At 43.2% G+C, this 24,365-nt stretch overlaps 1 protein-coding gene and 1 pseudogene across 1 annotated transcript; both read right to left on the bottom strand.

Annotated features, from left to right (window-relative positions):
* Positions 1–7,324: 7,324 nt before the first annotated feature.
* LOC136456799 (putative disease resistance RPP13-like protein 1) lies at positions 7,325–11,359 on the bottom strand. Its single transcript, XM_066456787.1, has 3 exons — positions 11,000–11,359; positions 7,649–10,501; positions 7,325–7,510 (listed from the first exon to the last, which is right to left on the bottom strand). Exons 1-3 carry the CDS (start codon positions 11,357–11,359, stop codon positions 7,325–7,327), a joined length of 3,399 nt encoding a protein of 1,132 aa, XP_066312884.1.
* A 2,318-nt stretch (positions 11,360–13,677) lies between these two features.
* On the bottom strand, positions 13,678–21,416 carry LOC136456792 (putative disease resistance RPP13-like protein 1; annotated as a pseudogene).
* Between the last annotated feature and the right edge of the window lie 2,949 nt (positions 21,417–24,365).

The following is a 24,365-nucleotide window of genomic DNA, read 5'->3' as shown; positions in this document are numbered from 1 at the left end:
CCGTCATCTTCGATCTCGCCTCCGTCGCCCAGCCCCGCCCGGCCATCGAGCTCGTCTCTGCCGCGCCGCCGTCGTCGTCTACCCCCGCCCGGCCATGCCATCCGCCCGGCCCACATCGCGCGCCGTCTCTCCACCGCATCCTGTCTCCACTGTCGCACCCGAGCCCACCCTCCATCGCCGATCGCTTCCTGCCTGGCCTCGTCGTCGAGCCCCGCCCGGCGGCCGTCGAGCTCGTCTGCCGCGCCGCGCCGTCGTCGTCCCTCGCCCGGCCACGCCAATCCGCCCGCATCGACCTCGTGCAAGGTGCTCAGCTCGGCCCCGTGGCCGGCCAGCATGCCCTGCCCGGCCCGCCATCCGCCCCAGCTAGCCTGCTAGCTAGCTGCTCTCGGCCATATTTTTTTACAAAGTTTCTAGTTTTTTTAGATTGTTTTATATATATATGTTAGATTAAAATGTATGTTAAATTTAATTACTAGTTTATTTAGATAGTTTTTAGATAGTTTTTGATATATATGTTAGATTAAAATGTATTAAAATTTAATTAGTAGTTTATTGTTAGTTTCTTAGTTAGTTTTTTAGATAGTTTTTGATATATGTTAGATTTAAATGTATTAAAATTTAATTAGTACTTTATTTAGATAGTTTTTAGATAGTTTTTTATTATAGTTTTTGATATATGTTAGATTAAAATGTATTATCTATTACTAGTTTATCTAATTTCATGTTAGATTTATTTAATTGGATTTAGTAATTATATATTATATCTCTCTATATATATGTTAATTAGATTTAATTTTGATTTAGTAATTCTATCTATGTATATATGTTTAATATATTTAATTGGATTTAGTAATTATTATTCTATCTCTCTCTCTATATGTGTTAGATTTAATTTTGATTTAGTAATTCTATCTATGTATATATGTTAGGTTTAATTAGATTTAGTAATTAATTCTATCAAGATATAGAGAGAATTCCTTATTTGACACTGAGAAAATGAGTCGTTAATTTCTTGGCCCTGAAATTTTCTTTGTTCCCTATTTGACATTCACTTTAACTTTCATCCCTAATTTGACACTACCGTCAAATCCGTTAACTAACGGTGTTAACTGGTTGTTAAAAAGACGTTTTTGCCCCTAGAAAAAAAAACGGCGAAGCAAATTTGAGAGGAAAAGAAACTTGCGCCCGCCTCTGATGCATGCGCCCAGCTGCAAAAAAAAGGCGCAAGTTTTTTTTTCCTCTCAAATTTGCTTCGCCGCTTTTTTTAGGGGCAAAAATGTCTTTTTAACAGCCAGTTAACACCGTTAGCTAACGGATTTGACGGTAGTGTCAAATTAGGGATAAAAGTTGAAGTGAGTGTCAAATAGGGAACAAAGAAAATTTTAGGGTCAAGAAAGGAACGACTCATTTTCTCAGTGTCAAATAAGGAATTCTCTCCTAGATATATGTGTGTTATTATATTTAATTGGATTTAGTAATTATATTCTATCTCTCTCTGTATATGTTAGATTTAATTTTGTTTTAGTAATTGACACATGCATATTTTATTAGTAATTCTATCTCTATATCACATGCATATTTTATTTTAGTAATTCTATCTATATATCACTTGGATATTTTATTAGTAATTCTATCTATATCACATGCATATTTAGAGAGAGATTCTATATGTATACATATGTACTTAATTATTTCTATGTGTATATATACATGTACTTATTTCCATGTGTTGAGAGAGAGAGAAAATTGTATCTAGAGAGACATTCTATGTGTTATCACATGCATATCTAGAGATATATACATATGCACTTATTTCTATGTGTTGAGAGAGAGAGGGAAAATTGTATCATTCTATGTGTATATATACATGTACTTATTCCCATGTTTTTGGATCAAAAGTAATTTTTATTCGATTCCAAAGCCTATACCTTATTATTGTTTATCCTTATGAAATATTATATGTTGTTATATTTAATTGAATTTAGTAATTCTATATGTGTTATCACATGTACTTATATTATGTGCCATAGTAATTCTATCTATGTGTTATCTTGAAGATACAAATGGCTGCTCCGGATAATAACTTGAATGATGACATAATGGCGGATATTATCAACGCCGGCACCAATGCGGATGTAGATGACACGAGTCAGTACTTTGCTGATTATGAGGATATCCTGAATATCCCGGTGGTTGAAGATCAACAAATTGTCGTGCAAGAAAATACTGGCGAGGTATATTCGATTATCTATCATCTCTTATAGATGCATGCATACGTATATTTGTTGTTAATCGTTGTGTTTCTACTCATGTAGCCGGTCTCTGGATCTACATCAACCACCGGCAAGAGTAGGAAAGTCCGAGGGCCAAAAAAGCCATTAGAGGGCCGTTTCATAATATCATAATTCGACACCGACACCGACAAACCATTGGGACCACATGCTCAGACATATGTCAATCAATGTGGGTTCATTGTAAGGGATATGATCCTAGTTAGTGCTCGTGAATGGAAGCAGAAGATATCCGCTCCTAATGTTAGTTTTGTATCTGATCGTGACAAGAACCTAGCTTGGAGAGATATCACTTAGCATTTCACATTACAAGCAGATGATGCTTTGAAGGAGCTAGTGAGGGATTGGAAAATGAAGAAGATGGCAACATTGTTCCAGAGTTGGAAAAAGATATTGTATAAAAAGTTTATCTTGAAGAATGATACGCCGGATTTCAATGCTAAGGCGTTTGTCAAGTTGGAGTCCCATTGGGATGACTTCATAGAATACAAGACATCTCAAGAGAATGAGGAACGTGTGATGAGGAATCAGCAGAATGTCCGACATAAGCAATACCATCATCGCATGGGATCAGGTGGTTATAGGAGTGCTATTCCCAAGTGGCAAACCTAGAAGCAGAGATTACTGCCAAGGGAATCATACCTGAAACAATAGAGAAGAACTGGCCTCAACGCTCGAAGAATTGGTTCTATGCTCATGGGGGAAGGCTAGACCCAGACACTGGCAAGCTAATTTTTGGCCAAAAAAATGAGAGAGCAACACAGAGACTAGCTCGTGCTAGGGAAGAAGCTGATAGCGGTGTTTTCAAGCCCAACAGAGAGAAGGATGAATTGACATATGCCCTAGAGAATCCCGAACACGGTGGTCGAACAAGAGGCTATGGGGCGGTTCCGTGGCTACAAGCATTCCCAGCAGACAAGGATACCTACAGAAGCCGCCAGAGAAAGAAGGATGAGGAGGCAGACCGAATCCGTGTATTGGAGCAATTTGTTAATGAGTCATGACAAGCATTGCTTGAATCACATGAACGAGAAAAATCTCTTGAGGCAAGAATGCAGGAGGAGATCAAGAGGCAAGTGTAGCTAGCAATGAGTCAAATGCAATCGCAATCAACGCCGAGAGTCACCATTAGCCCCGTTAGTCAGATGAAAAGCAGTTGTGCTTCCACGGAGCTGCCAGTTATTCAAGATGACGCTGGGTTGCGCTTCCCTATTGATGACATTACCGAGCCTCTAACAACATGTGAGCTGCACATTCCAGATGGTAATAATGCATCAATCATGGTGGCTGTCGGGGTTGTATCTCCAATAAACCGAACGAAGACACCAAGAATCCATGGGTCAGTTATTCAACCTGGATATGCTAGCGTCTCGGTCGATAGAGTGCTCAAAGGTTACAGCAATGTTCCTCTTGACATTGAAGGCGGTGATGGGGAGAAGACACTAGGAGAAGCAGAGAAGACATTTATTCAATGGCGCAAATGCTTCATCATCATTCCTGGGGCACCACCGCTTCCCCTACCTCACCCTAGGTACGAATGAAAGTGAATGAAATATTATTTCCATTAATTTTCTATTGGCTTCAAAAATAATTGACTCATAACTTGTTTTTGTAGCAGGGTCTCCCCCAGCCTAGCCCAATCATTCATTCCCCATCTCGTACAGTGGTGTTTGCCATACAGTGGTGTTTGCGTGTGAGATGATGAGAATAATCTTCTTCTCGTACAGTGGTGTTTGCGGCAGCAACTAGGTAATAACTTGTGTGGATACTACGTTTGTGAATTTATCACTACGCACATAAGAACTCCTGAAGATGTTCTCAGAGTACGTATATATCAATTTTTATTTATTTTTAAATGAATATATATATATATATATATATTAATACTTTTCCTTTTATTTCAAATGCAAGACTGAATGGTTGAAACAAAGGGTTATGCAAAAAGACCATCTGAAAGCAGTTCAAGAGTCAATAGCAGGATTTCTTCTAGAAAAAATGCTAAATCCCAACGACAAGTTCTATTTTGATCCTAACAAATAAATGATGTAAATTAAATGTTTATTGATATCGTTATTTTCGAGAACAAGATTATGAAAGTATTGTATATATACATATATATCTATAATATATATAGTTTCATACTTTATTCGAATATAATAATGCTCGAGATGAGAATTAGATGTAATTATATGCGTGCGTGTATTTATATTAGCAGCGTAGAATACGTACATAAAAACATATTATATATTAAACAAATATGTGTAACTGAACTGAAAACAAATTAAACAAAAAAAAGAAAAAAAAGTAACCTTTAGTCCCAGTTGAGGTTACCAACCGGGACTAAAGGGTGCGGCCACGTTTGCTCGGGGCTGGAGGGCCTTTAGTCCCGGTTGGTAACACCAACCGGGACTAAAGGTCCCTCTTTAGTCCCGGCTCGATGACCCGGGACTGAAGGTTCCACCTTTAATCTCAGGATCGTTGTCCCGGCGTGGTAACCGGGACTAAAGGCCGTTACCGCTCGGGACAACAAGGCTATCCTGTAGTAGTGACAGTGGGTGAAGGGTCCGGACGTTGGAGCATTTCCCTATTGAAAAGCGTTATAAAAAATTTTGTCGTGCAAGGAGCGCTAGTATTTCACGCCCTGGCTGTTTCTTTGCTTCACGAGTATCCGAAAGTGCTGGACTCAAGCCTATATTTTTTTTGATTGGAGCAGTGTCTTTATTCATTCAACGAAATATAGTTACAAATGCCATTGGGAGGCTCCAAAAACCAAACATGTCTACCTGGTAAATTTACAGAACTTCTAGTCAGGAGATGTGCATCAATATTTGAACTCCGCCCTTCGAAGACAAAATCAATCCTTGAAAAGTTCTCCATTCTAGACTTTATTTCCCGGACGATGGCACCATACCTGCCCATCCCCTCGCCCTGGATGCTTCGAACCGCGTTGGCACAATCACTGGCCAGCCTTGCTGCCTGCAAACCAAGGTCACTGGCCAGGGCCAGCCCTTCGCGGCACGCTATCGCCTTGACCACCTCTGCATCAGTGTTTCCTTCCACTACCAGTGCCGAGGCTCCCAAGAAGTTGCCCACTCATCACGCGCCACAGCAGCTGATGCCGAATGCCTCGAATTCTTGGAGACTGTCGCATCCACGTTCATCTTGGCCAGCCCAGCCGGCGGTTTGATCCACCGAGGAGGCAAGCCCATCTGGATGTTCTGCATAGACTAAAGCCCAGTCGAATTTAGCCCATCCTTGTGCATACGCTTGTTCTCAGGTGGTTTGTTCCTTCCGAGCTGCTTTTGGGTTTTCCCCTTCCCTCGTGGCCTCGTCCAGCCGGATCACCGGAGGTCACCTTCACCGCCGGTCGCCGGATCAACGCCCATCGCTAAGGTGCGCGACGCATTTAACTCCCGGGCGCCGGAGTCCTCCACGGCTCTACCTCTGCGCCGCCTCCGCCCGGGGTACCAGCTTCCGCCATCGGCTGGGCACCGTCGCCATAGAGTGTTTGACTTTGAGGATGGGTTCTATTCGTCCTAGCATTTCAACTTGGATGCAATGTGACCCTCCCCCCTAATAAACCATGGGATGCAATGAACCGACAGTTTAGTAGGTGTGGCAGCATGGTTTTGCTCCTCATTTTTGAAATCAAAGGGATGTTGCCATCAAAATAATTGTTTCTTCTTGAACTGTTCGGAGTTCAGACTTAGATATTCTGTGAAACTCACATAGTATCAACGATGTCACTTGCAACTTGCAAACAACTATTTCACTCCATAATTGTATCAATGAGTTCTTAATGAGAGAGAATATGCCAAATCATTAACCACCCCTAAAAAAATTAAGCATCTTATCTTCCTTATAAACACCTAATAGATTTGACATGGCAAGAATTTTTTTATTATTTTTGCCTAAGCACATCCTCTGAGGACCCCCATTGTACATGTCACTCGAGAGGCTTTCCTTTGCTTTGTGAGGTCCCTCTTTATGTTCATGAACTGTTCTAGATATCAGCTATTTTACATGATTGCATTGAGCTGCAGAGTGAACTAAAATTGGGTGCTGCTCTCATCCATCTACTTCTAATTCAGTGTACATAATTTGAAATTCTTCAAAACACGTTTTTTGTACTGAACTTTTTAGTTTATTCATTCTTTTTTAGGTCTGGTTTTGTATCCTAAAAGTATATAATGCATCATCCTGTGCTCATCTTCTTACACTCCTATGGGCAAGAGCAAATCAACACAGTAGAGCATCTGAACTAATATCTCTTGCAGCCTGCATGCTAACTTTTACTAAGTCTGGTTAGTTCATGTTGGACTTTCTACCATGTTTACATGATTTTGGTGGTCTACCTGTACAGCTGTACTATTGCCATCTTTCATTGGAGGCCAGACCTAAAATCATCTTTCGTGGGTCAATAATAGATAATGTGCAATCAGATAAGGCAGGAAGGCAGTGTTTCTTAATAGAAAACAGAGTCTACTGGGTGAGGTAATATATATTTTCCTTTCTCATGCTTTTCGTCTCATTATTTGTTAGGTGAATGCTACTGGACAAGTTAGTTAGATTTCAAATAGATCACCTGGTCATGATGGATCTGTAACACTATCCATCGGTTTGGTTGAGCAATATTCTGTACAGCCTATTATAAGTAACATAAATTAGTGTAAAACCCAAACGAATGTGGCAATAATATGTTAGTCGCTTCATAGATGAATCTTGTCACATGGGAAGAAAGTATATACATCGTATTCTGATTGAGAAACTATCAACTCAGACCGCAATACAAAGGAAGTTAAATATGCTACTATGCAAATAACTGTGTTTAACTTTGCAAGGGCATGATAATTTGGCTTGGTCAGTTGAAAGCTGGATAATGGCGCAAACAAAAAAAAAAAATCATTACCATTTCTGGAATGGCAGTCATAGATCAGCAAGAACATAGAAAACTGTGACCATTGCATGCTATGGTATTACCCAACGATATCTGTCTCTTCTTTGGAGAGGGTTTACACTTCTTTTATAGTGTTTTAAAAAGCCTCGTCACTATCATTATTGCAATCAATGGCCATTCCACTCGATTCTCCAACATCCAGCATGCTATCATAGAAACAATCATCTTCATCTTCACTGACACCTTCAAAGTCATCCTCGCTGTCATCCTCTATTGCATTGAGAACCTCTTGATCGTAGCTTGCACCATCAGGTTCTTGTAACTGCGTTTGCACGATAGTAATCAATTTATATGATGCAAATTTTCTTTCAAAAATTTATATGAATGAGGGCAGCAACCAACAATTTGAGATATTAATTTGAAATTTTGAATACATCAGTGAGAAGCTATGTGCCTATACCTGATGTTCATGTTTTGGCATTTGAGCTTGCTGCCACTCAGCCCATTCCTGCAACTGAGGACAATTTGTGACAGTAGATTGTTGAACCTTCTGCGGAAGTGGCTCGAAAGGGAGATGCAGGTTTGGACAACCTTTTATGTTCAGAAGACTGAGGGATTCGAGGTTAGACAATCCTGCTACAGAAAATAGCTGTCTGCATCCAACAATAGCTAGTCCCTCTAGCATTGGCATGTTTTCAAGTTTGATAAACTTGGCTGTTCTCAAGAAACAGACTTTTAATGTCCTGAGGAGTGGAAAATGCAGACAACTTAATGTTTCTTCATGAATGTTGCCTTTCAATACTAAGCTAGTGAGAGAAGGAGCAATCGGTAGTCTAATCAACTTCTCACAGTTTGTAATAACCAGCTTCTTCAAATGAGCTGGCAATTTTTGTGGAAGGACTCTCAATTCATTGCTATCCTTGATTTTCAGCTCACGAAGAGAAGGGAAATCACTTTCAGCAATGTCATACCACTCCACCCATTTTGGCATGTCCTGAAACTCTAGTAGCTCCAGAGCTGGGAACCGTTTTGTGGAGTCCTGGCCATAAAACTCTTGCCCAATTCGCTCTACACCTTCCATATGGATGACTATAAGTTCATGAAGCTGAGGCAGTTGGCCAAGAGCTGGAAGAAACTTGCATTTTTGCTTCCATAGAGTCACCTTGGCTAAACGTGAGAAGGCAGGATCACCCATCCAGCTTGGATATTTGTAGCCACTATACTCGACTACCTCCAACTCCTCAAGGTTCCTCTGTGGTTTTAAGCTCTCAAATACCTCCTCTTCAAATTCTGGGGTTGATGTTGCATTATTCTGATTAACAGTGTGCTCACATTCAGTAGCGTAAAATCCAGCAGACCAATCCAATCTCAGAATTTGCAGGTGTCTTTTATTGATCAGGTTTGCTGTCTGAGCATCATTGATGTTGGTCACTCTGCTGAGCCCTGTAATGGAAAGTTCTCCATGGATATTCACCAAATGGTGTAGTTCAGCAATATTGCAGTGCCAATTCCCTGTTCCAACACTATACCTTGTCAATGTTTTTAGCTTCTTCAGCTCCCCAATTCCTCTTGGCATGCATAGGGGAGACCAGAGATCTAAACTAAGGTGCTGAAGGCTGACCAACTTCTGAATGCCTTGCGGAATCTCTCCAAGCATGTTAGTTCTTGCATCTAAAACCTTCAAGTTGTAAAGACCGCAGATAGATTCAGGTAGCTTGGCAATTCGTGTTTGGAAAATACTGAGGTATCTAAGCAACTTCAGTTCTCCTATTGACTCAGGCAACGATGTCAATGAACTACGGCTTAAATCCAAGGCTCTCAGATGTCGAAGACCCCTTAGATCTTCAGGAAGTGTAATGTTGATATGATGAGAGAACAACTTGGAGAAGCATCTTCTGTTGTTTTTGAAAAGAGAAGAATAGTACCTCTTGTTATCATCCATAGCATTTATAACTTGAAGTATCCTAATGCTTCCATTAACTGGCAAGGTACGCAGGTCCAAATTAGTATGATCCGAAGAACTCACAGCAAAGGATAGGTACCTAACATTACGTGATGCATCATTTAAATACAGCATGTGTTGAGTGTCCAGTTTCAGAATGTCTTCACCTGAGACAAATTTGGCCAGATCAAGGAAAAGGTCATGTATGGTAAAGCAATTGTGTCCTCCATCAATTTGTACTCGCTGAACCATAGTTCTCTGCAATAGGTCATCAAAGTATTGATTCCCAATATTCTCAAGGTGTCTATGGTTGTTCTGCTTAAGGATGCCCAAAGATATCCAGAGATACACAACATTTTCCTTCATGAAAATGTGCCCCTTTGGGTACAGCGTGAACAAAACGAAGCACCGTTTCAGGTCAATCGGCATTCGGACATAGCTCAATCTTAAGGCTGGTAACACAGTATCCTCCCCTGTTGGTAACTCCCACAGTTCACTGTCCAATATATCACTCCATTTTTCCTCATTTTCCTCAAAGCGAAGCACGCTTCCAATTGCTTTGACTGCCAAAGGCAGGCCTCCACATTTCTGAACAATTTTTTTGCCAATTTCTTCAAAGGCTTTTTCTATATTTTGATCTAGGTGACCAAAGGCCATCTGCTTAAATATCTGCCAAGATTCATCAAAAGGTAAGCAGCCCACATGGTAGGGAGCCATTGCCTGGATAACTGATGACACATTCACATTGCGGGTAGTTACAAGTATTGCCCCTAATTGTGCAGCTGACATTGATGATAGCAAGGCATCCCAAAGGTCCTTCCTTTCGCTCCACACATCATCAAGAACAAGTAAAAACTTTCTGCCAGCAACTTGATCCATTAGCATATACTCTAGCTGGTCCAGTTCTGTTATTTGACAAGGTTTTCTTGTAAGTGACATGATAATTTTGCTCATAATGTTTTTAAGATCAAAGTTCTCCGATACATGGATCCATCCCATTAGATCAAATTGCTTCATTATCCTTCGATCATTATAAACTAGTTGGGCAAGCGTTGTCTTCCCTACTCCCCCCATTCCAATGATAGGAAGAATTGATGCAATTTTTTCTCCATGAGCTCCATCCATTGAGAGCAACATCTTGACTATGTTGTTCTTGTCATCATCTCTTCCAATGACAGTGGGTTCATCAACATGTGGGGTAGTTGGCATTGGCAGGAAGTCTTGTTCATCTTTTCTCAATGGTGCATCTGCCTCATCCAGTTGGAGATCATTCCATGCCTTAGTGATCTCCTTAAATCTTTCTAGAATTCTTTTTACCCTGAGAGCCAATTCATCTGGTACTGGAACCACCACAGGGTCTGTTTCAGGTTCCTGGAGATGAAATACTTTATTAGTCAAAATGAAAACTGATATTTATTGTTTGTAATCATAACTCGTTCAATATTTAGTAATTTCAGTATTAGTGAGTGCCATTAAAAGTTTCACTGGTCTTAGGGCCTGTTTGGATACATGAGCTAATTGCTAGCTAGCTAAAAATTAGCTCTAGTGCATCCAAACGGGAGAGCTAATAGGTGGGCTAATTTTTTAGCCAAGTCTTCAACTAGTTGTACTAACAACCATAGCTAATTTGGGCTAATTTTTAGCGCCAACTAGTAACTAGCTATGTGTATCCAAACAGGCACTTAATCTCGTTTGTCTTGCTCACATCTCAATTAAGTAGTTTCTATCCATGATTCTAGTGTTTTGAGTTGAAGGTACCATAGCAAATTCTGCTATGTTTTTGTATGTGATTTGACAATCATCTAAATCAAATGGTTTGATCAGTATGAACTATGAAAATAAGTGTCAGAGAAGCAGAACTGGATGTACCTCCTTTTTTCCCTTGCGCTTGCGCTTACGTGTACTTCTGTCTTCACCATGACTGTTTGGATCATCCATCATACGACGCAGCAGCTCAAACTTGTACTCGTCGATAGCATCCTGTGCATCATAGGCAAACTGCTGGAGCTCCCTCAAGCGAAGCCTTCCAGACTCATCTCTGATGTTATCCTCATCCATTGCCCCAAGTGTGCGCTGGACAGTTGCCATCGTCCTCTGCAGTGCCTGCACATCGCTGATTGCTGAAGTTTGCTGCTCATCAGATTGCGATGACCCAATCGGTGCAGAAACCAAGGAAGCAAGCTTGCTTGCTGTCCACTTGATAACTCCAGATGCAATCAGACCAGCCATCTCTCTTCTGCTCCTCTCTGCTAGCTGGAAGAATTTGAGTTGGTCAAGCTATAAGATGGCTTCCAATCACAAATCACGCTTAAAAGCTGGAGTGTGTTGACTTTGCTCTATGATATAGCAACGCTCTTAACATTTTTGCCCTGCACTGCACATAGGCGGTCCCCACTAATTTATGTTTGATGCCTGGATACAAGTTCTGGTGGTTGGTTCCTACGTACTGTTTAAGCCACTGTACTCTGGCTTGAGTTGTTTCTGAACCAGTATTCAGATAGGCCACATAGGAATTGTATCAATATATTCAATTTCATAATATTAAAACTTTATGTCTTTTACTATCAACTTTTGAACTGATTGAAGCTACATTTACGAGACTGCTATTTCTAAATGAATAACACGACAGTCTTTGTGGTTTAAAAGTTTATTGCACATGAAATTCGTGTACAAGATGATGTGACAAACTGGATCCCTATATGTTGGTTTAAATAGATGAATCAGATCAAGCAATTAAGGGAAATTTCAACAAACAAATATAGTAAAATTTTGGATACTGGAAACATGTCAGTTGACTTCATGAATAACTTTGGAAATAACAAGAACGTACTTACTGTGTCCAGGTACCTTGAGAAAGGTGCATCAAATACAGTCAAAATATTTCAGCTGCTTGAATGGAAAACAGCTCCCAAGGTTTGCAAACTCTGGATATGTGGATGAACAGAACACTTGTACCACTAAACTTGCATTTGCTTGGTGAACTTGTCCTGCATCATCTAGTTATTGTTCCAAGCCACAATTTTCAATCCTAGTAAGTCCAAGATCTACATGTACGAATTTTATCTGTTTTTTGTTGGTTTGTTCACCATTTTAATTTGGAGTTATACAAATGCCAAAATCTGAAGCTTTGTTTTTGTCATTCTGATAGTGACAAACGTCTTCGGTAATTTCAAAGGATTATTCAAATATCTGTTTTTAATTCACTATAGCACTAGTTTTGACAAGTTCTCAGCCTCTAGACCAATGACTTCTCGAGGTCGATGGCAGCTTTAGCCCATTGTCAAGGGTGAGTAGTTCTAATGCCTGATGTTGAGGGTGTGGACTTCTTATGCTGAAGCATCTTTTATGTTGAGGGCTTCTTGAGCTCTACATCTAGGGTGAGGCCTTCTTGAGCTTAGCGACTTCTTAAGCTCGATGTCAAACTCGAGGGCTTCTTGAAAAGAACACCTAGACCAACCTAGGAAGGACTATGTGGTATTTTTATTAAGAATAAAATAGGCACCTAAGTTCACTGGATGAGGCATTGAACCTGGGGTCTGGTTCTAATACACACCCCCACCCTCGACAAACTGATCTAGCTCAGCTTCCTTCGAGGGCTTCTTGAGTCTGAGGACCTTCTGAATGGCCTAAAAAACTTCTCAAATTTGTCTTCTTGACATCAAGGACCTCTTGAGTATGAACACGAGGACTAGGGGACTGTCTGGTGTGCTGTCTTACTTAAAGCCAAAATTTGGTCATGCCCATCAAATTTCCCATCATTTGCTAGGGTCTGGATCACTGCTCAACACATGGGCATAGAAGTCAGCACAGAAGTTTGATCAATGTCTAGCAAAGTGGGATTGGACCAAAGGATGCGGCCATGTACAGTGGGGTGCTAGTCAAAGGTTGTTCCCACACATGAAACAAGGCAAGCCCCAGGGAAACTTTTCTTTGAATAAAATAGGAAATGAATGAAAACAAATAAGCATCGATACAAAATAAATACATAAACAAGCTCAGACTAACAGCACAACCTCAATGTTCCAAGGTACATTCTTCTTTCTAGGTAAGTTGAAATCTGTTTACGTCAGTTGGTCCATTATTTAAATTTGGTGTTATCCCAGAAAGATAAAATTTAAGGCTTTGTGTTGTCACTTCGATGATGGCAAACTTCTTCGGGAATCTCAACACAGTAGTAATATGTTTCATTAATTTAGACATAATTCACTAGGAACCATCATTAAAACTGAAAACAAAGGGAATCAGACCAAAGTAGAAAGATTAGAAGAGCTCACAGAGACAGAGCACCTAGAAGAACTGAAAGGTACAGTTTTTTGTAATGGTTTCTAACAGTACTATATAGAGCGGTTTTACTCGGAACAGACCAAGGACACTACCAAATGTTCCAAGTTTGTTGAGTGATAATATGTTGTTTCTAACGGGTGGACATCAAAGATGGTTATCCTGAAAAGTATCAACACACAGGGTGCTAAATGACATAATGAAATGTTTACAGCCATCTGCATTTTCTGTAGTGAAGCAGTAATTTCTATGTCTACTTAGTTTCTCTAATCCTCCTGGTCATCGTCGTCAATACTAAAACCTGATGGCCCGAAGTCTGATTCAGCATCATCATTATTCTCGGGTATATCTAAGAACTCTTCTTCAACTTCATCGTCTGTTTCATCCCACAGGATTTCAAGAGCTTCTCGGTCTTCATCGCTTTCATGGTCAGACAGTAGCTGCTAGCAGTGCAAATTAATCAATGTTTTTTCCCTTGATTGTAGAGTTGCGCATTTTGGAACTCCAAACAGTCATGTAGCTGCGGACATTTCAAGATTGTAAGCCGCTCAAGCTGTTGGGGAAGAGGCTGGTCAAAAGGGAGATGCAGTTTTGGGCACGCTATTATGTTTAGCAGCTTGAGAGATTGCAAGTTGCTAAGGCCCACTAGTTCCTGCAACTTATGGCATGCACGAACCACAAGGAGTTCTAGCAGTGGCAGGTTCTGGCTAAGAATGACGTACTCTATGTTGTGAGAAAGAGACACCTTCAATGCTCGCAGCAATGGCAAGTCCAAGTCAGAAAACAACCCTTCGTTAAGTTTTCCCTTTAAGACCAAACTAGAAAGGTTTGGAAGATGTGGCAGCCTGACTAACTTATCACAGTTCTTGATCACTAATTTTGACAAGGATGCAGACAATGGACGTGGAAGATACCTCAACTCAAAGCATTCCTTGATTCTGAGTTCGTGGAGGCAAGAGAAGTCCCCATCGTCTACTCCGGACCATTCCACCCAAGTTGGCATGTTGTCAAACTCTAGATCCTTCAATGAAGGGAAGCCTTTTATATCACCTTGCCCACAGAATTCCTTTGAAATGTGCCGAACGCCTCTCATCCATTGCACAGAGAGCTCAAGGAGCTGAGGAAATTTACCCAGTGTAGGAAGAAATTCAGAACTTTGCTCATACAGAGTTATTCGAGTCAGTTGGGTGAAGCTAGAAAGCCCTAACCATTCCGGATATCTGTAGCCACCATAGTTGGCTACCTCCAACTCCTTCAGATTGCTATGCGGCCGAAGGATCTCAAAAATTGCCTCCTCAAACTCGGGTGTACGTAAGGTCACATTGAACTCCAGAATGATGTCTGCATCTACTAGGCAATGATCCATCGGCCCAATCCAGTGTTAACTTTAGCAGGTGCTGTTTACTGACCAGATTAGCAGTTTGTGCATCATCTACACTGCCTACTCTCCTTAATCCAGTAATAGACAGCTCTGGACGTATGTTGACAAGGCCATGTAGCTCCGCAATGTTGCAATGCCAGCTCCCACTTCCAATGCTGAACCTTGACAAGGACTGCAATTTCTTCAGTTGTCCAACCCCACTTGGCATGCATAACGGGGACCGTTTCTCTAATTGGAGATAGCGGAGACTGACTAATTTCTTGATTCCTTGGGGAATCTCAGTTAGGCTGTAGGTTCTTGCATCCAAGACCTTAAGATTGTGCAGATTTTCCATAGAATCAGGAATACTTGTAACTAAAGTCTTGAATAGAGAAAGGTATCTTAAAAGTTTCAAGTCTCCAATTGAATCTGTCAAGGTCTTCAGTCCAGTGTGACTGAAATCTAAAACTCGCAGTTGCTGGAAACTTTGCCATAGTGGGTCAGGAATTATCACATTGATATTAAAGGAGAACAACTTGGAATAGCATTTTGAATTGTCTGTTGAGTTGACAACTTGAAGTACTCTGAGGCCTTCTGGAATCTTAGCAGATTGCAACATTACATTTATATCAGAAGAACTAACAACTAAAGATAGATACCGATAACCTTGGTCTACTTCATGGAAATGCTGGATGTTTATTCTCAGGAAATCTTCACCTGCAACGAACTGTAGCAGGTCATGGACAAGATCATGCATCATGAAGCAGTCCAATTCATCATCAGATTTGGTCTGTTGTATCATAGTTCTTTGCATCAGGTCATAAAAGTATAAGCTGCCGATGTTTTCAAGGCGTCTGCGACCACCTTGTTTGAGGATATCCAGTACGACATCCAAAGATTTATGACATTATCTTTCAAGAAAAGGTATCTGTTGAGCTATGATCCAAATTCAAGTTTGGGCCGAAGCAAAGCGGCCCATTAGCGTTAAGAGGGACTACACCATCTATTAGTTCCGTATTACTAATAGACGAGGGTGTGGGGTTTTTTTCTCCCTATATATACGGACCACCTCCCTCATAGTCATCATAGACTTGTATACGGGAATGCCCCTAGGTTAGGGTATCCCCAAGTTGTAAATCTCCGACGTTTGTAACATCACCCGATATAGTGAAGATTTGCTGGCTAGTGCCCATGGTTTTTTCCTTCCACCTTGGAAGGGTTTTCCACGTTAAAATCTCGTGTCTCCTGTGTTTGATCTACTGTTCTTCGTCGTTTATATTGCCAATCGTTTATAACAAGTGGTACCAGAGCTTGGTTTGACCTTAGGGTTTCGCGATGGCATCGATGAAGTTTGATCTACCGCTGCTGGATTACAAGACGAGATTTGCACTGTGGCAAGTCAAGATGCGGGCGATTCTGGCACAATCTTCGGATCTTGATGAGGCACTGGACGGTTTCGGAGGAAAAGGGCAGAAGTCATGGACCGCTGAAGAGAAGCGGAAGGATCGTAAGGCTCTGTCTCTGATTCAACTTCATCTACATAATGATATTTTGCAAGAAGTGCTGCAGGAGAAAACTGCCGCGGAACTTTGGCTCAAGCTGGAATCGATCTGTATGTCCAAGGATCTAACCAGTAAGATGCACGTCACGTGAAGATGAAGTTATTCACGCACAAGCTGCAAGAAGGTGGTTCGGTGATGAACCACTTATCGATCTTTAAGGAGATCGTTGCCGACCTAGTGTCGATGGAGGTAAAATATGATGATGAAGATTTAGCTCTTCTACTGTTATGCTCACTGCCTACTTCATTTGCAAATTTTCGAGATACCATACTATTAAGCCATGATGAACTAACTCTTGCGGAAATATATGAGGCCCTCCAGACGAGGGAGAAGATGAAAGGTATGGTTCAGTCTGATGTGTCGTCCTCCAAGGGCGAAGTGTTGCAGGTTAGAGGCAGGCCCGAGCAGAAAACCTACAACAACAACAATAATCGAGACAAGAGCAAGAATGGTAAAGGCCGTTCGAAGTCCAGAGGCAGAGATAAGTTCTGCAGGTATTGTAAGAAAGATACTCATGTCATTGAGGATTGTTGGAAGCTGCAGAATAAGGAGAAAAGAAACAGTACGTATAAACCGAAAAATAAATCCGATGATGATGGTAAGGCCTCTGTTGTCTCCGCTGTTGATAATTCTGATTCAGGAGATGTTCTGGTTGTTTTTGCTGGTTGTGTTGCTGGTCGTGATGAATGGATACTTGATTCTACATGCTCGTTTCATATATGCTCTAACAGAGATTGGTTCAGTTCTTATGAGTCTGTGCAGAGTGGAGATGTCGTGCGTATGGGAGATAACAACCCCCGTGAGATTGTGGGCATTGGCTCCGTTCAGATCAAGATGCATGATGGCATGATACGCACACTGAAAGATGTGAGACACATACCAGGGATGGCCAGAAATCTCATCTCCCTCAGCACACTTGATGCCGAGGGGTACAGACACTCCGGTTCAGGTGGAGTGTGTAAGGTATCAAAAGGCTCTCTCATTTATATGATAGGTGATATGAACTATGCAAAGTTATATGTTCTTAGAGGAAGTACTTTACATATTTCCGTCACTGCTGCTGCTGTTCAGTGGATTTTTAGGTACCTTCGTGGTACAACAAATGCCTGTTTGAAGTTTGGCAGGACTGATAAGGGACTCACTAGCTACGTGAATTTAGATTTTGCTACTGATTTGGATAAGAGGAGATCTCTCACAGGTTATGTATTCACTATTGGTGGTTGTGCTGTGAGTTGGAGGGCAACATTGTAGCCCGTTGTTGCCCTGTCTACCACTGAAGCAGAATACATGGCTATTGCTGAAGCATGTAAAGAATCAGTTTGGTTGAAAGGTTTGTTTACTGAGCTTTGTGGAGATGATTCTTGCATTAATTTATTTTGTGACAGTCAAAGTGCTATATGTCTCACTAAAGATCAGATGTTCTATGAGAGAACGAAGCACATTGATGTCAAATACCATTATGTTCGCGATGTGATCGCGCAAGGTAAGCTGAAGGTATGCAAGATAAGCACACATGATAATCCTGCTAATATGTTGACAAAGCTAGTTCCTGTTGCTAAGTTTGAGCTTTGCTCAAGCTTAGTTAGTATAACTGTTTAGTCCAAGAGGCTATTTGGCACCGGAAGTATTTCTTTGTTGTTTCAGGGTGAAGGTTCGTTTTATGCTACAAGAAGGAATTTGTCTCAAGGTGGAGTTTGTTGAGCTATGATCCAAATTCAAGTTTGGGCCGAAGCAAAGCGGCCCATTAGCGTTAAGAGGGACTACACCATCTATTAGTTCCGTATTGCTAATAGACGAGGGTGTGGGGTTTTTTCTCCCTATATATACGGACCACCTCCCTCATAGGCATCATAGACTTGTATACGGGAAGGCCCCTAGGTTAGGGTATCCCCAAGTTGTAAATCTCCGACGTTTGTAACCTCACCCGATATAGTGAAGATTTGCTGACTGGTGTCCGTGGTTTTTCCCTTCCACCTTGGGAGGGTTTTCCACGTTAAAATCTCGTGTCTCCTGTGTTTAATCTACTGTTCTTCGTCGTTTATATTGCCTATCGTTTATAACAGTATCTTCTTGGAAGCAAGGTGAGGAAAATGAAACACCGTCTAAGGTGCTTCGGCATCCGATCATAGCTCAACCTCAGAGCTGGAAGGACATGGTCTTCATTTCCTGGTAACTCCCACTGTTCAATATTCAGTACCTCCTTCCATCTCTCCACGGTAGGCTCAAAGCGAAGAGCACTTGCAATTGCTTTTATTGCCAATGGCAACCCTCCACACTTTTCCACAATCTTCTTGCCAGTTTCTTCAAAGTCACCATGGCTATCTTGAACATTGAGGGCAAAGGCCAGCTGCTTAAACAAGATCCATGATTTATCAACTGATTAGAAGCCTATATGGTAGGGAGGCATTGTTTGGAAAGCTCTCGAAACAGATTCCTTACGGGTGGTTAGTAGGATCATTCCCAGTTGAGCACTTAGCATAGGAGACAGTAAAGTGTTCCAAAGGTCCCGGTCCTCATTCCACACATCATCAAGAACAAGCAAGAATTTCATGCCCTCAACTTGCTCCGTCAGTGCATCTTGGAGATCATCCATTTCCATTGCTTCACATTGTCTTCTTGAAAATAACATTAGGATCTTACTTGCCAAGTTCTTGACACTAAACTCAGGAGATACATGTACCCAGCCCTTGATGCCGAAGTATTTAGAGATCCTTCGATCATTGTACACTAGTTGAGCAGGTGTTGTCTTGCCTACTCCTCCCATACCAATAACAGGGAGGACGGAAAGCGTCCCTGCATCAGCATTGACAACTGCTGTTAACATTTTGATGACGCTTTCCTTGTCTTCTTCTCTGCCAACGATGTTTAGTTCATCTACATGTGGGTTGGTCGGCAGAGGCAACAATTCATTGTCATCTTCCAGCATGGGTGCATCACTCTGATCCATCTGGAGGTCATTCCATGCCATTGTTATTTCATTGAACCTCTCTAGAATCTTTTTAACCCTTGTTGCTAACTCATCAGGAACAGGAACTGGAATAGGGTCTGCTTCTGGTTCCTGTAAGTAAGTTCTAACAATATGATTATTCATTTATATTTCATTTGCAATTAACATATTTATGGATGGGAACAGTACAAATAAGAAAGGGTTAATTGGATCTGTGCCATTATAACTTTGTCGTTTCTGAAGAACACAATTACTATTCGCCTATTTTGAAGCATGCCAATACAATTCTTCGTTTCCCACAAATATGCAACTGAATACGTATAGACATAGTCTGGGCCTAGCTGCAGGCGTATACGAAGACGTATACTTCATCTACCCCGTCACTGACACGCGGGCCCCACATGTCATCTTCTTCTTCCCCCTCTCCTCATCACCTTCCTCCTGCTCCCACCTTCCGTCCATGGCTGTCGTGAGATGCTGGCATGGTACTCCAGCGACCGTGGAGGGCTAGTGAACGGCGGAGGAGGTCGAGGGTGGCCCTGCAAACACACCGAGGGTGCCCTCGCCGGTGAGAGCGGATCAGGTGAGGCCGGCGTCGGTGAGGATGGCCCAAGGTCCGCCGGCGTCCGTGGGAGACGAGGTTTCCAGCTCAGGTTAGCCACGAGATGTAGCGAGATGGCCTCCTCATGCGCTTGCGAAGCCGATGGAAGCAGCGGAAGGGCGCAAGATGGCTTGTGCGGGGAGATCGACGAGCTTGGGTCGACCCCGGCAATGGCGGCGGCGGTGCTTGGTGGAGGCGCTGGAGCAAGGAGGGCTTGTGCTGCTGCTCGCGGCTTGGAGATGCCCATCTCCCCGAGCACGGCCATCACCTCCTCCCCGAGGCCGAGCTCCTCGAAGCTCTCGGTAGCCTCGACTCTCTTCCCCTTCCCCTGCTGCGAGCTTCGCTCCGCGACCCTCGAGGCGGGCCTCGGGACGCCAGGGGACGAGGCGTCCTTGAGGTGGCGGAGGCAGAGGCGCTCGAGGAGGAACTCGTGCTGCGGAGGGGGAGCGGGAGTGGAGGTGGGGCCGAGGGTGGGGGCGGCGGTGGAGAGGACGGCGCGGAGGAGGCGGAGCCGGAAAGGGGACGGGCGGGAGAGGAGGAGGCAGCGACCCGTGGCGGCGGCGCCGGCCATCACCATGGGCGACCCGCGGAGGCAGCGACCCACGGCGGCCTAGCGCTCGGGATGGAGAGAGAGAACCGGAGAGAGAGATTCGGAGAAAAGGAGGAAGAAGATGACATATGGGGCCCGCATGTCAGTGACAGGGGAGATGGAGTATACGTCTTCGCATACGCCTGCAGCTAGGCCCAGGTTGTGTCCATACGTATTCAGTGGCATATTTGTGGGAAACGAAGAATTATAATGGCATGCATCAAAATAGATAAATAGTAATGGTGTTCTTCAGAAACGACAAAGTTATAATGGCACAGATCCAATTAACCCAATAAGAAAACCATTGAATAATTCTTCTCATCTGCCTAACCATCTGAAATAGACTTGTTTTGTCTAGAACATATCTGATTCAGCTTGCATAGCATGGAAGAAAGTATATATGCCATGCGCCCATGCACATAACTTTTTGGCACCGGAAATATCACAAAGCATGTTACTAATATAACTTATGTTCTCTTGTATAGGTGATTAAATAGACCAGTGGCCCACCCTACTAATCACAAGTGTTGAGCAGATCAACCAAAGAGAAACACATGCACACGTGAGATGGAAGGAGCAGTACCTTCTTTTCACCCTTGCGTTTGCGACTACTTCTGTTGCTTCCATCACCTTGCCTGTCTTGATCTTCTATCCTTCGCCGCAGCAGCTCATATTTGTAATGGTCAACAGCATCCTGGGCATCATAGACAAACTGCTGCAGTTCGCTTAGGCGCAGCCTCTCTGCTTCACCTCTGATGCTGCCCTCAGCTGATTCATCGAGTGTCCGCTGGATCATTATCATTGACCTTCGCAGCTCCCGGAGGTCCTCAAGAGCAGATTGCCCTTTATCGGAGTCGGAGGGTGCTGTCCAAACTGGTGCAGAAACTAGAGAGGAAAGCTTGCTTGCAGTCCACTTGACGATTCCAGATGCAATTAGCCCAGCCATGTGCTTGCCACCCGTGTTCTCAGACTCTAAGAACTTTATGACCAGATCTGTGACGGGTTTCTGTTTCCAGTTTCCTGTTTATGCTAAACAGCAGCTTCTGTGGCCATGGAGAGAAGGACATTTACTTTGTGTAGTCTACAAGTTGTACGCATTCTGGCTGGCTTCTCACATGGGGTGGTCTTAACGAAGTTGACTTCAATGGTGAGTTTCTTGTTGTATCGTCATAGCTTCAGCCTCATTCTTAAGGCATTAGGTTATGTGTTTCTATTTAATAATGACAACTTTGACAATTTTTTATGTTTATTTTTGAAATAAAAAACATTCACTTTGGCCCTGTACATTGTAGTGTTACAAAACGAAGACCTTGCTAGCTAGCTGACATTTGTTTTCTTTGGGCATTCCAAAGTTGAATGTGGAATATCCTCTTTGGCCAGACTGCCGATAGACAAAAACCAAATAATCTGTTAGTAAAACCATGGTTATGTTGATTAGTGAAAAAACAAACTTTAATTCAATTAGCATTAGGAAATTGCCTGAAGACTGGACTTGTTTGGAAATATTTATGTATTGCTTCACCATTTAGATATCGTGCTAACTTGTTCAGATATCAGGATTGGTGCATGTTACTAAACTATGGTTGTGAAGCTTTCATGCTTAGGAATTGAGAAAATGGCAATTCAGTCATTATGAAACGTGGACTTCGCTCTTTTGTCATCCCAAAAATAAAATTCATCCGTTTGCCATTATCAAACTTGGCACACCCACTAGAATACCTTTTGAATAATTTATTGCCAAATTTAATCATCTTTTTATTCGCGGCATCTTTTTGTTCCCGTTTTGCCCCTGGCTGAACAAACGTTGTCTTCTTCTTCTTTCTTTCCTGGTTCACGGTCTTCATGGACAAAACGAGCGGGAGAGAGAGCTGATGACGATGACGATAGGGCACGGCTCGTCCGCCGCCGCCGGCAGCCCACCTCCTTGGCCGTCTCTCTAAAGCCAGCCAGGTGTCCCGACTCCGCCGCCGACGCCCGCGCAGCTCCAAGTATTGGATGGAAACGCCTGGGGAAAAGCACCCTCACCGCAGCGGGCAGGAGCAGCGGCCACAGATCTGGCGTCGGGGAGAGCGTCGACCTGCTCGTGGCGGCCGCGGCGGGCTGGCGTAGACGCGTTGGAGTGGCGGCGGCGCCCGCCTGGAGTTGCGCCGGCAGTGGCTGTGGGTGGAAGAGAGGCGGCGGCGCTCGCCTGGAGTTGCTCCGGCGGAGGTCGTCTCTGTCTCGTCTGTATCTCCCGTTCGTGCTCCTCTCAGTGAACTCCTGTCAAGAGACCGTGAATGAGAACGAAGCGAAGGATAAGGCTTAAGGGTAAAACGGGAAAAGAAAAGATGACATGAAAAAAGTTATTAAATTTGGTAATAAATCTGTCACAGGATGACATTCTAGCGGGTGTGCCAAATTTGATAATGGCAAACGAGTGAATCTCATTTACGGGGTGATAAAGAGGAAAGCCTACGTTTTATAATGGCAAAATTACCATTTTCTTGGGTTCACATTCATCAGTTTACCTTTGTAAGAAGACTGGGCCAGTTTCTACACTTTCAGCACAGCTTCTAGTTTATGGAATCGTTGCACATGGAAGGTTGTACTTCTATTGACTAATGACCATGCTGCCATCTGTCTAGTGGCCCAAGGGTGGTTTGCCAAACCACACACAGCATGGCACTTCAATTTTCCAAGGTTCTATTGACTATTGTGTCGTTTGTGTTGATATTGGATACATTTTGGTCCTAACACTTATTCGGTCCCCATGCTAACCTGGCATGTTAATCCATTTTCTTGGTCCAGTGAAAGCATCACTCTACAATTCAACCCCATAGCATCGGTTGTCATATACTTTTTTTTTAAGTTTGGTGGCTAATGGATGCATGCCACTTTCAAGGCTCAAATTATGCGACAGAATTTATAGACTGCTGAAACAGTTGTTTCTCTTGAGAATTTAATATAGACTAAAATACACCGGAGGTCCATTAACTTTCGGTAAAGTGTTATCTAGGTCCATCAACTTTGAAACTGCATTTTTGGGTCCATTAACTTTCGTTTTGTGTCATCTAGGTCCATCAACTTTGAAACTACATTTTTGGTTCATGAACTTTTAAAATGGTTCACTGCAGGTCCACGCATGCATGCATGCACGTCGGCTTCGGCTGCAGTACATGAGCGGCTGCAGTATAGTAGTATGCCCATCGACAAGCCCCACTCCCTCGATCTGTATAAAATCACAGCATGCAGCACTGACACCAAAAGTGAATGTGCATGCAGCTGCGGCAGCCACCTTCTCGCGGTTCATCCCGACGGTGACACCAAAAGTGAATGTGCATGCGCTCGTGTACCGGTCAGCATGGACGCCGCCGCGAGGGAAGCGCAGAGTGGTCTGGAATGGCGGGTGACCGTGCCGGAGGGCGCGTCGGTGACCATGGAGCACGAGGCCGGCGGCCCTGCCGCGAGGGCGTGGGCGTGGCTGCTGGCCTGCTTGGCCAAGGCGTGGAGCAGGGTCGCCGGGTTCGCGAGGAAGGTGTGGTGGATCGCGGCAGATGATCCTCGGAAGGCGATGCACGGGCTCAAGGTCGGCCTGGCGCTCGCGCTCGTCTCCGTGTTCTACTACACCAGGCCCCTGTACGACGGCGTTGGTGGGGCTGCCATGTGGGCCATCATGACGGTCGTCGTTGTCTTCGAGTACACTGTCGGTGAGTCGATTGACCGGCTTTGCTTGGCAGAGTCAGTGCACGCAGATGAGCTGCCATACAACACTACCGGGAAAACGTCCTTTGCCGAGATCCTATATTTTTGCCGAGAGCAAAAACGCAGGCTCTCGGCAAATAAAACGTTTGCCGAGAGCGGCTCTCGGCAAACATCGGCTGTCGGCAAGTGACAGGATCGCCGTGGGCCTGCATCT

The sequence above is a fragment of the Miscanthus floridulus genome, chromosome 1 (genome assembly GCF_019320115.1).
Source record: "Miscanthus floridulus cultivar M001 chromosome 1, ASM1932011v1, whole genome shotgun sequence".
Taxonomy (NCBI): domain Eukaryota; kingdom Viridiplantae; phylum Streptophyta; class Magnoliopsida; order Poales; family Poaceae; genus Miscanthus; species Miscanthus floridulus.
This window is presented reverse-complemented; position numbering and strand designations above follow the sequence as displayed.

Bases quoted from the DNA above. Each gene is read 5' to 3' on its own strand.
- LOC136456799 (XM_066456787.1), bottom strand. From the start codon at position 11,359: ATGGCTGGTCTGATTGCATCTGGAGTTATCAAGTGGACAGCAAGCAAG. The intron at 10,502-10,999 runs GTACATCCAGTT...TTTCATCTCCAG, and splicing joins AGCGCAAGGGAAAAAAGGAG to GAACCTGAAACAGACCCTGT. The intron at 7,511-7,648 runs GTATAGGCACAT...GTGCAAACGCAG, and splicing joins TGCCAAAACATGAACATCAG to TTACAAGAACCTGATGGTGC.